The sequence below is a fragment of the Myxine glutinosa genome, chromosome 9 (genome assembly GCF_964187855.1).
Source record: "Myxine glutinosa chromosome 9, kmMyxGlut1.1, whole genome shotgun sequence".
Lineage (NCBI taxonomy): Eukaryota > Metazoa > Chordata > Myxini > Myxiniformes > Myxinidae > Myxine > Myxine glutinosa.
The window spans coordinates 24,457,898-24,471,983 of NC_136269.1; the positions used below are offsets into that span (position 1 = coordinate 24,457,898).

Consider the following 14,086-nt stretch of genomic DNA (forward strand, 5'->3'; position numbering starts at 1 on the left):
AACACATAATAAGATATAACTATCGAACAGGGGTATTCTATGATTGGCTGACCTGTATGCTTTTGGACTAATTATTGGACGCCCTTTGACCTTTACACAACTCCGGAGGCAGGAGGCGCAGAATACACAATAATAATAATAAAGCACACAATCAAAAAAATACAGTCCTCATATCCGCAACACTGCACCCTCCTCCTCTTAGGCACGTCCCGGGCCTACAACTTTTATTTAGTGTGACACGTAGGTGTAGTTCCCTCTACTTTTAACCTGACCCTGAGTGCGACAGTTTTTAAAACATAAATAAATGTGTCCCGCTGCTCCATTGCACCCTGCCTAACAGACTTACGCCCACAGTTAACCGAATTGCGGAATGGTCTTCAAACTACACACTGACGGTGGGGAGCATTATTTACAATGACTCTGCTTTTATTTACAAAACTAACCCAGGACCTGTAATTGTTCTTTCTGGCGGGGGAGACAGTCTGCTCTGCATCAATGCACCATGAAAGCACCTATAACGCACCAACACACCCTCAAGCACCAATCGGTGCAGTCACCATTGCTCATCAGTGTTCAATGCATGAAAATAACCAAACAACCCCTAACCCTGCAGGTGATCTCTTGCTCTTCGGCTCCCTCTGCTGGCTATTACTATTTCTTCCCGTTGTTGTCTTTCTTTCATTTTCTTACTGGCGGCCTATTTGAACTGAAAAATGCACCCAATGTGTCCCTTTTATTTTCTTTATTTATGGCCCACAGGACCGACTAGTGTGGTTCACCTGTGGGGCATCGGTGCCCTGTGGCCAAGGTCCGCCAGCAAGATTTCGGGCCCTCATGGCCGGTTCCAGCAGAGGGGCCATGCCCCAACCCATGGGGTCCATAAGTGGTGCTCGGCCACAGACATGTGGTCCATAATGTGGTGCATCGATGCAGACAGCTGGTTCTGAGAGTGCCGGGCGCACAATGGCCGACTCACGCACACTCCCCTCGGCGCCCAATGGCGCACAGGTCATGTGGGAGACAAAAGGGGGAAGACAAATGAGCGAGGGGTAAGGTCAAAAGGGTACACATCAAACAAGGCAATGCAAGGCAAAATGCGTACGGAGGGCGAAGTGAGAAAGCTCGTCCCTACCGTACGTCACCCCCCTGTCACCTACACTACCCTTGCCCTTACCCCATATTTACAAAAATCTACACATTTACAAATTCGTCACTACTGTCACGTCTTCCCCATATTTCCCTTAGACCAAATTCGTCTCCACAATCCCTCTACTTCAAAATTTGCCATCACCCAATTCATCATCAATCCTCATAAGGAGGAAGAGGGAACATCAAAGCACAATGTCACACCCACGTCATGATGCGTCTCACAATCCAAACATTTGCATCATAAAAAATAATCAAAACATGGCATGGTGTGGAGTACCTGTCACCTCAGGTGAGTGGATGCAGATGGTGCGAGGAGACTCCAATCCTAACTATCCTCTAAATGACATTAACACACTTTACACTACCCGGGGTCTTTCCCTGCCAATCCATTGGCCAACTTACACGATGGGTTCTAAAAACCAATTCCCATTGACCAAACTGTGGTGCTGCGCAATTTGGGGTCTCACTCCCCCGATTCATTCCCCGGTGCCCTTGCACAATTTCTGGGCTGTGACGTGTAGCTCTCCCAGCAGGTCTACCCACCTGCACACCTCCACCACTGCAGTTGCCACCCGAGCTTACCTAGCTCCTCACCCTAACCTAACTAACTGGGGAAGGCCCCTCCTGGCTCTGTCACCCCTCGGTGCCCTCTGGCACTGGGCTACCCGGGTCCGTCCTCCGGATCGTCGGGCCCCATCCACAACAACTCGACTGGCTCCCAGAGCCCACCTGCGGCCTCACCTGGCCGACATCCTCACAGTGGTGGAGTGCCCAAACCAACTACACACACTAACAGGCTACACGCCCAGCCATTTCCACAACACTAATGCACCCATCCAAATACCATTCTGTCACCCGCACCACAGATGCCAATATCCAACCACAATTTACCTATACCCTCTACCTAACACTTACACTACCCGCCCCGGGTATTCGTGATGGGGGTCCACTCTTCCCCCATTCACACCTTCGCACCATCCACTCCACTCCATAGTTTTCCACCATACTCACTCCACGACCATCCATTCCAAGACTCCATATATTCCATACTCCATGTCTTCCATACACCTGTTCCTCATACCTGTTGTTGCACACCTGTGCACTCACACCTGGTGCCACCTGCACCCTCCTTCTCTTCCTGGACCATTTGGTCAACACAACATGCAATCACCACTACTCCCTCATACACTGCTCCACACACCTGTCCAGTTGCACACCTGTGCAATCACACCTGTTCAATCCTCAAACACACGGCATCATCTGAACTACCTGTTGCCCTGCTAACTTAGTGCTCCCTGTCGTCCCTTTAAACTAAGCACATACCACGTCATTATCATCCACACTAATCTACCTGCGTCCCCACTACAGGTGTCATTGTCACTAACTAACCTTACCGTTACCTAATGTCATCTTCGCTAGATCCCTACACACGATATATCCTAACCCACCCGGGCTAGTTTTCACTGCCATCAACCCCATAAAACTAGTGCTCCTTTGCCCCCCCCCCCCCCCCCCCCCGTGAGGGATGGTGGATTTGCCATCCCGCCACATCGGGGGTCTCTCACTATAAATTTTGCTCGTCCAAATTCAACAAATCCAAAATTTTCGATTTACTGCCAATTCTATTCACTTTTCTAAATTTTGGATCAAAACACTATCACTATCACCATCATCACAGTCCATTTACTAATGCCTCTCGGTGCGCCAATTCACTTCCACAGCCTGGCTTCGTAAAGCCGAGCAATGAATGCGGGTTGGTTGGCGCCGGCGGCTGGATGCGTCCGGCACTCGGTGCAGGGAAGGACGCTTACCCGGGCTGAGATCCCACGCACCACCTCGGCGTGGAGCCATCCAATTGCCCGATCTCGACCTGCCGGAACGCCTTAACAAAAAGGGGTCGCCATGACGACCCTCCCTATCGGGATGCCCGCTCCGCTTAGTGGAGCACGGACGTGGCCGTTCGAAACGCGGCCCAGCGTGGATCACGTACGGCGGTCCTTTCGAACCCGCCGTGGTTCGGATCCCCGCTGGTCCTCGCGGCACGCGAAGCTGCCCGACGCACACCGAGGGCCCGATTCGGCTAAATATCGTTCTAACCGCTAACCCGGTTACCGTCGATGCCTCACCTGCATGCTTACACGCATACGCTACCCTTTTCTTGCTCATACCTCCAGCTGTTCCCATGCTCCTCGTACCTTTCCTTACACACCTCGGTACACTCATTCCGCTCACAGACTTGGTCACACACCTGACCACCGAACACCTTTGCACACACTCGTCGCTCGCACACCTCACCAACACCCTCTTCGCGCCCCTTCCTCGGTCACCTCCCCTGTGACAATCACAGGTGTGCTCTCACTCGCACACCCAACCACGTGCCTCACGACCAACTCAAGTGTGCATTCCCACACACGCTCTACCATTCCAGGTGTGCATCCCTCCATTCCAGGTGTACATCCTCGCTCACCTGTCACAACCAACTCATGCTCCGTGTCACTCTCACTACTTTTACCACCACTCTTGACAACGCACTCACCCTTACTTTTGACAGCGCACTCTTCCTTCATGCACCCGTCCGTTACACACCTTTCTTGCGCACACTCTCCCGTTACATCCTCTGTAACACTCACCACAGGCGTGCATTCTCCCTTACTCTTGACAGCGCACTCTTTCCCCATGCACCTGTCCGTTACACACCTTTCTCGCGCATCCTCTTGCACACACTCTTTCGTTACTTCCTCCGTAACACTCCTCACTACACGCTTCCATGTGCTCCCTTGCACACGCGCTACGACCGACTCACTCTCGACAGCACACTCACTCCTCGGCGTGCACTTTTTCCTCACACACCTCAGAGTCTGACATTCTCGCACACCTCTTTTTTCGCACACCAGGCCTGTCGCACACTTCACCAACGGCCTCTCACGAACACCCGGGTCCACAACAACCCCCAAGCCGACTGAAGCTCCTCTCACATCATGTACATTTCCACGTATATCGCCACTCACCTTGGCACCTCTTCGTCGCACCTCTTCTGCCACCTGCAAACTCTTTATTTGGTTCGTGAGCATACCATTATGAGTTGAGCACCGACCTTGTACATATTCCATCACCTCCTCCTGTATTTCTCTTTTAGTTTCTGTCCGTCTCTTCTTAATTTCACTCACCTCTTCTTCCACTTCCTCTAATTTTTGCTTCACCTCTTTTATTTCCCGGTGCGTCTCCTCAAGTTCGTCCTCTAAGGCTACCTTGACCGTTTCTATGTGCGTCCTCACCTGCCGGTCCTTCGTTTCCATTACCTCTGTCACCTCGTCCAACCTCATTGTCAGTCCCTCACGTACCATCTGACATTGCCTCTGTGTCGCTATCAAGTCCTTTTTTATGTCGTTTCGTGTCGCTTTTAACCCTCCTAGTACCGCAGTGTTCCTTTGAACCTGCTCCACTAACTCCGTTTGTCCCTCTGTCAGCTGTTCCACCTCCTCCGTCAGATCTTCTATTCCCCCCTGTAACCTAGCCGTTCCATTTCTCACCTCTTTCTCTATACGCTTTTCACCTCGCTTTACCTCCTCGCGTACCCCCGAGACCTCACTTACACCTCGTCGTATCTCCTCTTTCATCTCCTCCATCTGGTTCCCCATCTGTTCGATTTCCCAGGCGGATTGCTCCCCTATTTCCCGCAATTTGTCTTCCATCCTATTTTCTAACCCCATTAACCCATTTTTCACCCCCTCTGATTCTCCTGGGCAGCCATTCTATTTTCCACCCCCGTTAACCCATTCTTTACCTCTTTTATCCCGTTGTCTAACCCCTCAAATTTAGCTTCTAGCCGTTCCCCCATTTCTCCCATTTTGCCCCCCATTTCGCCCCCCATTACCCCCATACTGTGTTTCAAACCTCCAATTTGGTCTCCCATTCGGCCCTCCAATTGCTCACTCTGAGCCCTCATTTGCTCACTCTGAGCCCTCATTTGGGTCCCCATTTGCTCACTATTCTTTTCCATAAGGGCCTTCATTTGTATCATGAAAAGATTCAAATCCACCGGTGGCGCTGCTACGGTCGCGGGCGCGGCAAAATTTGGTGCCGCTACACTCACGTGCGCGAGGACGCCATTTTGCGCGCCCGAAACCTCGTGCGCGAGAGCGCCATTTTGCGCGTCTGATACCCCCTCAACCACATCGCCAATGTTCTCCTCCTCCCTTTCCTCCACATACATTTCCCCGAGGTCCTGGGTCGATTCCACCCCGTTTATCTCTCCCACCGACATCCCGTCGCCTTGACCAGCCATGGCGCGATTTCAAAATTCGGGTTTTCCTTTAAAACACAAATTTTCAGCAGCTCGTAATTTTGAGCGCGTTAAGCGCGCTTCGGGCCTCGTATCTCACTCCCCGACACCAATTGTTACGGTACGCGTTTAAAGATGGTATGTTTGCCGAGCGGAGGCTCCGCGACCGAACAGTTATTCCCCTAACTAAAACCCGATTTACCCCAAACTTTGGCCGGATCGCGCCACCGCTATTCAATCGGGAAAACTCTAAAGCGACCGAATGCAAAGAGGAAGAAGACGTACAGAAGAGTAACTGGGTTTATTATTTACACACATATAAGCAAGAAGAAAGCAGTCACGTTTATTTACAGGGACATGAGACGCAGGTGACACAGTGAAATCTTTAGCTTATACAGACTTAATTACCTACCCAGGACAGAACAAACAAAGACGACTCACACGGGGAATGATGACAGGAATTGGCTGGAAGGAGAGGAAAGTCCACTGGGTCCGGCAGCACGATCCGCACGTTGGGCAGCCACCGTTCCTTTGCGGCCCTGCTCCGAACTGCCGTCCAGGCCCCTAAGCGGCTGGCGAGCGTTGTTGCTGCTGCTGCTGTAGACGCTGCCGCTCGCGAGCAAGGTGACGAATAGCAGGCTTGGTGCTTCCTTGGATGATCTCTGCTTGTTGGACCTCACAACTCAGCTCTTTCTTGGACCCTCTCTCTTCTCAGCTCATCTGCCTTGGACCTTTTTGCGACTCTCTTAAAAGCTCCTCTCCTTTCTCAGCCCATCTCATGTCTCTCCCTCCTTGTCTCAACTGCTTGGACTCCCTCTCGTCTGCACTTGGGAACGCCCCGCCGGCGGGTTATATAGGCCCCGCCCCTCAACCTTTTCGAACCTCCCCCAAACGTTCTCTCTCCGCCCTCTCAAGCCAAACACCTGGCTCCTGGTTGGTCGAGTGGGACTGGCTCACTCCTCCCCTCTATGACGTGGTGGAGACACGCCTTTCTTCTCCGACCCTGCCTCGTGGTCAATGGCGGCAATTGGAGGGGAGGTAATTGCCAATCGACGAAAGGGGGAATGGAGGTTTTTGGGAATGGGAATGAAGGGAATCTATCTCTTTCACTGGTGCAATGGAGTATTTCAATTAATGGGAGACACAGCCTTACCCTAAAACACATAATAAGATATAACTATCGAACAGGGGTATTCTATGATTGGCTGACGTGTATGCTTTTGGACTAATTATTGGACGCCCTTTGACCTTTACACAACTCCGGAGGCAGGAGGCACAGAATAAACAATAATAATAATAAAGCACACAATAAAAAAAATACAGTCCTCATATCCGCAACAATATATTATATATATATATATATATATATATATATATATATATATATATATATATATATATATATATATATATATATTATATATATATATATATAAAACACAGTTTGTGTGTGTGTGTGTGTGTGTGTAATGTTACCGATAGACTCCTAAACGGAGAGGCTTACGTGCTTGATATTTGGCATAGACATGGCCATTGAGCCTGGGACGAACATGGCCGAACTCAAAATATTTGACGATCCATATTTTTTATTCATATTTACCTCAGCGCATTTCAGCGCACGGAATCAGAGCAGGTGGGCGCTGATTCGCTCAGAGCGATCACGTGATGACGCTATGAACGCTATGACACTATGAAAAAAAAAAAATCGCTATGACGCTATGAAACGCTACGAAACTATGAACGATATGACGCTATGACGCTATGAAAAAAAAAATCGCTATGAAACGCTATGAACGCTATGAATGCTATGAAACGCTATGAACGATATGACGCTATGAAAAAAAAAATCGCGATGGCGCTATGAAACGCTATGAACGCTATGAACGATATGAACGCTATGACGCTATGAAAAAAAAAATCGCTATGACGCTATGAACGCTATGAACGCTATGATGCTATGAAAAAAAAAAAATCGCTCGCTTTACCAAGGGGCTCGCTCTCCCCCCGTTCCCCTCCCCTCCCCTCCCCCATCCCTCCCCCGCCCGGCAATGCCGGGTACTTCTGCTAGTATATATATATATATATATATATATTGTTGCGGTTTTAGAACCCTCACTTTGTAAATAATTCTTGTAAATATTCCATCGTTTAAAAGGTTAAAGGTTGCACCCTTTGTTAGTCCATATGCAACACGTAGGCCACCATAGGAACTTTAGTTATTTCCTTATTATGTGTCAGATAAGGCCAATAGATAGAATGTCAGATAAGCCTGGACATTCCCAATAGTTGAATCTACGTTGCATCAATCGATCAAATAAGGAGTCGGCCCTTTCGTTCATTTTGCAGCTGCTCTCTCCAAGCTACGCCATTATGCGCCCCTACAGTCGGGGCTTGTCTCTCCCCAAATTGTCACATGGTTTGATTCACAGCGTTCGCTGCATTGAGCCTTCGTCGCCTTAGCGCTCGCTCCAAACGCCATTGAACATGCGGTCTCAGGCCGAGGAAAAAGGGGGCGGGACACAAGAACGAGGTGTGGCCACGTCAACTCACCATCAAGGGCGGAGCCGGTGAGCCCTCGCCAACCAACCAGGACTGAGGTGAGCTCACTGGCGGGTGTGGTTTGATGAAGCGCGCATTGATCTTTGAGTGCATTATATAAGCGCACGCGCCATCCCTTTGAAGGACTGCGCCACAGACTGCTGATTGTATAGGACTGCGCGGAGAGAGCTTGATTACCACGGACTTGGCGACTTGAGGAACTGCGTGAGGGAGCTCGTTTGATACGAACTGCCTTTGATACGAACTGCCCTTTGATATGAACTGCCTTTGATAAGAACATTGATCGGGAGAGAGAGAGCGTTGGCACGAAACCCGTATTACGTACGCCACATCCCAGTTCCCCCGATATCTGTAAGGTCCGCTCGCGGTCAACGACAACGACGCGCTGCCGGCCCGCTTCCAGCACCACCACGGCACGAGTCGGGACCGGACAAGGAGCCTGGACATCTGCTTGGACCTTCCTCCCCTACCAGCTACCATCCCGTGTGAGTGTGTCTGTTTGTCCTGGGGTTGTTAAGTTAAGACTGTATAGGTAAGCCTGTCCTGTGTCCTGCTTCTTCTTCTTCCTCCTGTATATTCCTTTCGTTTCCTCTTCTTCTTGATTGTAAATAAATTCACCTGTTATTTCTTGGTTTTTCCCTAATCCGATCGCCTCCGTCCTTTCTTTCCATTGAGTACCTGTGGCACGATCGCAACTGCTCAGAATCGGGTTAGTCATTTGTTAATGGCTCAGGCCGCGGATTGCTAACCGCTCGGCAATTTCCATCTTATCTGTGGTTCGAGCGGGAGTTATTTCCCTGCTCGCGGTCGGTGTTGGTAATTAGGTATTTGTGACCCAAATTGACCAATCACCCTACCCAAGACCGACCGGGAGGAGCATTGTAGCTTCCAGGACTCGGGACGGCCAGCTTAAAAGGACAAGGGGATTAACCCCCCCCCCCCTTGATAAGGGGAGCGCCGACCCCCGAATCTGTAACAATTGGTGTCTGGGAGTGGGATTTGAAGCCCGAACCAAATTTTAATATATCTGAAAAATTTGGTCAAAATTTCGAGCGGCCAAAATTTAGTATTAAAAACAAAATTAAAATCGTGCCATGGATGATCAAGGCGATCGGATGCCAGTGGGGGGAAATGAGGGGGTAGAAGAGGAGATAGAGCTAACCCAGGACCCCAGGGAAGAAGTGGGAGAGATGGAGGAGGAGAATGAAGAATGCTGTAGCAGGGGTTGCAGGCGCACAAAATGGCGGCGCCTCGCACATGGCGACGAGGGCCGCGCCCGCTGCGCAAGCGGGAGGGATAGATATGCAGGCCCTCATGGCGCAGCTACAGGCAGTCATACAAATGGAAATGGGAAACCAAATTGGGGGGTTAAGTAGAGAAATGGGAGAAATGAGGGCCGATAATAAACAAATGGAAAATAGACTGGGTGAGCAATTGGGAGGTCAAATTGGGGGGTTAGAAAGTAAGTTGGGGGGATTAGAGTACAAATTATGGGCCCAATTGGAGGACGTGAGTGGCGAAATGAGCGAGGGGTTAACGAGGGTGAAAAGCAAGATGGACACCCGGGAAAACCAAATGAAAAGAATGAAGGACGGGTTAACTGGGTTTGAAAACAGAATGGGTGGCCACATAGAAAAATATGGGAGAGACATTGACCGCAGATCGGGCGGAAAGGTTGCGGGAGTACGCGACGAGGTAGCGCGACTCGAGAAGCGCGGGTTGAGCGAGGCTGAGCAAGGCGCAGGTAACTGGACGGGTATAGAAATCGCGACCCGGGGTATGGGGCAGCCGGCGACCGCAGAATTAGAAGATTTTATTTCATTAGCGCCAGCGGTCGTCGAGGAAAAAGAAATTAAAGAATTAATAATAGTGGAAATTGGAGAGACGGCGGACTTAGAACAGCACTCGTGGAAGGAAGGAATGAAAATTGTGCAAAGTCCATGTTCACATCGTGATGCCGTGCTTAACCAAATGGAAAGTTTGCAGGTGGTGGAGCGAAGAGGAGGAAGCGCCAAGGTGAGAAGGGCGGTATATGGTGCTAAGAGGTTTTGCGGAAAAGTGTTTGGCACGAAAGGATTGTTCGCGCGCTTGGGATCCAGACGGCACCCGGGCGTTCGTGAAAGGTCCTTTGTGTGCTGCGTGAGTGGAAATGGCGCGCGTGTAAGAAAAAAGTGTGCGTCGAAGAGTGAGTGTGTTACAGAGTGTGAAAGTGTGGATGAATGCACATCGGAGTGTATGTGTGATGAATGTGATACAGAGAGTGAGTTGGTTGTGGTGAGTGTGCGAGGATGCACACCTGAGTTGGTTGTGGAGCGCATGATTGGGGTGTGCGACAGGGGATTGCACACCCGTGGGTAGGTGTGCACTGACGAGGAGCCTGGAGTGTTGTTAATGACTAATCCGTCATTGGGTGAAGGGTAAGCAAGAAGGATGTGGGGCGTGAATAAAGGGGTGCGGAGTTAATGTTTAATACAATATTACGTTAGTCGGTCGATCTGTCTTTTAACTCGCACGGCGTAAACTTGGTGCGGAAAAGCCCCTGGCATATACCGCATGGGGTGGAGGGATAGGGAAGGAGTCCCTTGGCTTGGCACTCGTTTTAGGTGAGAACGTGCTATCAGGGTGGCAGGAATTAAATTTTTGTTTGCAAATGTTCATATCCCAAACTATCCACAGCTGCTTACTTTACAGCCTTACTTTTACTGCATTGTACTGCATCCATTTATAAAAAAAGATATGATGGATTCTGTAGTTTGTAAACATCCATGTTAATGGGCTGGGAGGACATTGGAATATGGAACCGAACTGAATCATTGATGATGATGGGGAATGTTTGTGGTATTTCGAGCTTGTGTTGCTTGTTGGAAACCGGTGAATGTAAATCCGTTGTTGTTACATTTCTGCCTATGAATTTACCACTAGTAGCAACGGTACCCGCTGTACGGGTGAGGCTTCAATTGGGAGGCCCAAATGAAAAGGCAAAATATCAGAAATTGAAGGCTTTTTTTATTTTAAACGATTTTTATAAACATCCGTTAAATCATATCACATGCAAATCATAAAAATCTAAACAGTATTTGTAGAATTTCAATAAAAGCCACATCACTGTTCATATCAGTAAATATTATTCCATCGTGTTTGGAAAATTGGGAAAAAATTGGATTAAACAACATAGCCTATTTTACTCCAGGGAGTCCCAGGATTACCCACCCAAAATTTCGTTGCGATCGGTTCAGCCGTTTTTGCGGTACCTGGGAACAGACGGACAGACATTTGGTGAATTATAGTAAGATGTAGCCTGAATGCTTTGATATGGCCTTGCGTGTTCTCAGGACTACCGAAGATGCTCTTGCGTGCGTTGTGCATTCTACTGACGATGCTGATGCATGTGGCCAGCCAGGCTGCTCCAAGGCCCAACTACGTGCTGTTCCTTGCCGACGATTTGGGGATTGGAGATGTTGGATGCTATGGCAATGACACGTTGAGGTCACACAAACACTGCGTCGTGCATTTTTGTTCTCCATTATTTTGTTGAACACGAGATCGATCTATCTTGTTAACTCACAGACTTTGTTTTGTTAACTCACAAACTAGAACCCCAGCCATAGACCGTTTGGCCACGGAAGGAGTTCTGCTGACTCAACATATAGCGGCTGCCTCGGTGTGTACACCAAGTCGGGCCGCATTCCTCACAGGGCGATATCCAATCAGAAACGGTGAGAAACTGATGGCAACAACACTCCCAAATTCACAACCAACATCTAACCATGCTTGCCTTCTCCATCGGCTTACACCTCTTTAACATACGGATGATGAAAAAAAAATTTGTTCCACGTTTGTTAAAAATAGGGTCTTTTGCGACCCCATGTTATTCATATTTTTGTTGCATGTAATTGCATGCTTGGTATATTTTTGGAGAAAAAAATATATGTTTTGTTACATAAGTGAGGGTCATGGAAGAGCAAGGTAGAACCGACAGTGACACGAACATCGAGAGAAGGAATGAATAGGAAAAGAGGAGAAACACTGAAAGTAGCAAGTAAGATGGTTGAGGTAGGAAAGGTTTTTGGTGGTAATAAGATTTATGGGTCAGAATCGGGGATGACAAGAGATGGTGGTCCACTGCTGGTGTGAAGTTATTGAGGGAAGAGTAAGACAGAACAGCCTTTGGAAGGTGAGGAATAAAAGAGTTGAGGGGTGCAGACAGCCTGGAATTTGGAAGTTCAACTTGGAAGGGGTTACTTGAAGAACGCGTGCCTCCTGCAGGTGCTGAGGAGGGTCGGAGGACTGAGAGAGCAGAGGGAACAAAGTTGGAGACTAGATGGTAGAAAACAGAGACCACCCAGCTATGCTTAAGTCTATGATGTGAGAGCAACCGATATTGTACTTCAGCCTTGTCCATAGGATACAGGAGAGACAGGTGTGATACTGGGGTGCCATCTCATAGTTGAGTGCAGTATTCAATTGAGGTCAAAAGAACAAAGGTGTTGTGGAATGTGGGTAGCTCTGATTTACCAAGGAAAGATTTGGGACTGGAGGCTGAGTCTGCAGCTGACCGATTGGCACTCTGACTGTGACTGCGCTGTCCTGACGAATCCGGGCAGCAGGGAAGAATGGTGAAGACTTGGCCCCGTCTAGCATTGTGGGGTACAACCACCACGAAGAAGCGTCTCCGATAGTTGTCGCAAGTACTGTTGACAGGTTGGGTAGAAACCGCTCATCATAATTCAAGAGCTCCAGGTAGGACTTCAGTTCAGAACTGGCACTTCCAACACTGCCCGAACCTTGCTAACTACAGGGTGCAGCCCCTCTGCATCGGTCCTGTAGCCCACATACTCCACGTCCTTGGTTTGCAAAACACATTTTTCTTTGTGTACAAAGAAATATGTGCACCCCGCTCCACATCCATGGTTTTTTCTTTGTGCACACCGCACCTGACAGCCTCTGGAGCACTGCATCCAGAATTCAGCACTATTGGAGCTTCCAGTCTGAGAACTCTACTGGTTCTAAAATTCCTTCCTTTTACAGGCATTCAAGCTCAAGGTCGACATTCCCCCTTATGGTAAAGGTCACCGGTCGCGGTTTGAAAAACTTTGGTTGAGCGAATGGACCATATGAATTTTGGAAGTCATGTTCTTCCCTCTGCCTAGTCCGCTCTGAAAAACCTCTGGGTACTGATCCATCACGGGTGTGTGGGATGCTGATATCCCAATGTGACAAATCTCAATCCATTTCAGCTTGAACACCTCCAGCCAGTCCCGCTCCACGAGACTTGGCCCGACACCATCCACGATCATGATAGGTATGGTGGATCTCTGGCCACCATATTGAACATCAACATCAATAGTTCCAACAACTTTGATCAGCTCCCCTGTGTAAGTGCGTAGAACAACCCCCAGATTTATGCACCACTGGATATTTAGACCAAATGTCTTTGAAAGACTTGGCACTCATCACTGAAATGGAGGCTCCTGTATCAACCTGCATTTTGACATTTTTCCATCTTTGTCAAATTCTGCTACCAGGGGGTGAATTCCCCTATTCCCAAAACTGGCACTACACTTGGGGTATATGTTGTCCGAAACCTCCCCACCATCGACTTCAGAATCATGCTGCACACATTATGTGCACGTTGCCCTTCCTTTTTCCAAATTGGCTTACGCATTAATCAGATGAATGGAATGTACTGGAACATCTCGTGAAATTTCCACTTGAACTTTGTCTCCTACTTTCATGTTGGGTGTCCCAGTTACCACGGCTGCCAGAGCTGGCCGTACCCCTGAAATGCTTGCACTGGTGGTTAAAGGCCTGAACTTTGTTTTTCTTCCTTCCCTTGGGGAAAAGCAGAGGCATTGATTGCCTGAATATCTGTTGCATTTTTAGCAGTAACCTCCATTCTAGCTTGCTACATTCTAGACATTTGCACAGATTTGTGCAGGTCATTTTATTTTTGACACCCTCACACTGTCTTGTATGACATTTACCCCTTTCTGCATTTACACTTTGTTGCTGCAATCAAATTGTCTGGAGCTGGTGTCAAAGTGTCCCACTTGATAACCAGCTCTCCGTTGTCCATGTCCCAACCATGCTGGGTTG

General features: G+C 48.8%; 1 protein-coding gene across 7 annotated transcripts in view; it reads left to right on the forward strand.

Moving 5' to 3' along the window:
- The window catches only part of LOC137435545 (steryl-sulfatase), a 70,633-nt gene that overhangs the window by 18,928 nt on the left and 37,619 nt on the right, over window positions 1-14,086 (forward strand). For 3 of the 7 annotated variants that reach the window (XM_068129434.2, XM_078784198.1, XM_068129436.2), the window contains 2 exons: window positions 11,323-11,476; window positions 11,585-11,706. In XM_068129434.2, the coding sequence (XP_067985535.2) occupies window positions 11,334-11,476; window positions 11,585-11,706 (265 nt within the window). In that variant the 5' untranslated portion in view covers window positions 11,323-11,333. Of the gene's footprint in view, window positions 1-8,398; window positions 8,476-11,322; window positions 11,477-11,584; window positions 11,707-14,086 lie in introns of those variants that run through there. The other 4 variants (XM_068129438.2, XM_078784199.1, XM_078784201.1 and 1 more) reach the window with 2 other exon arrangements.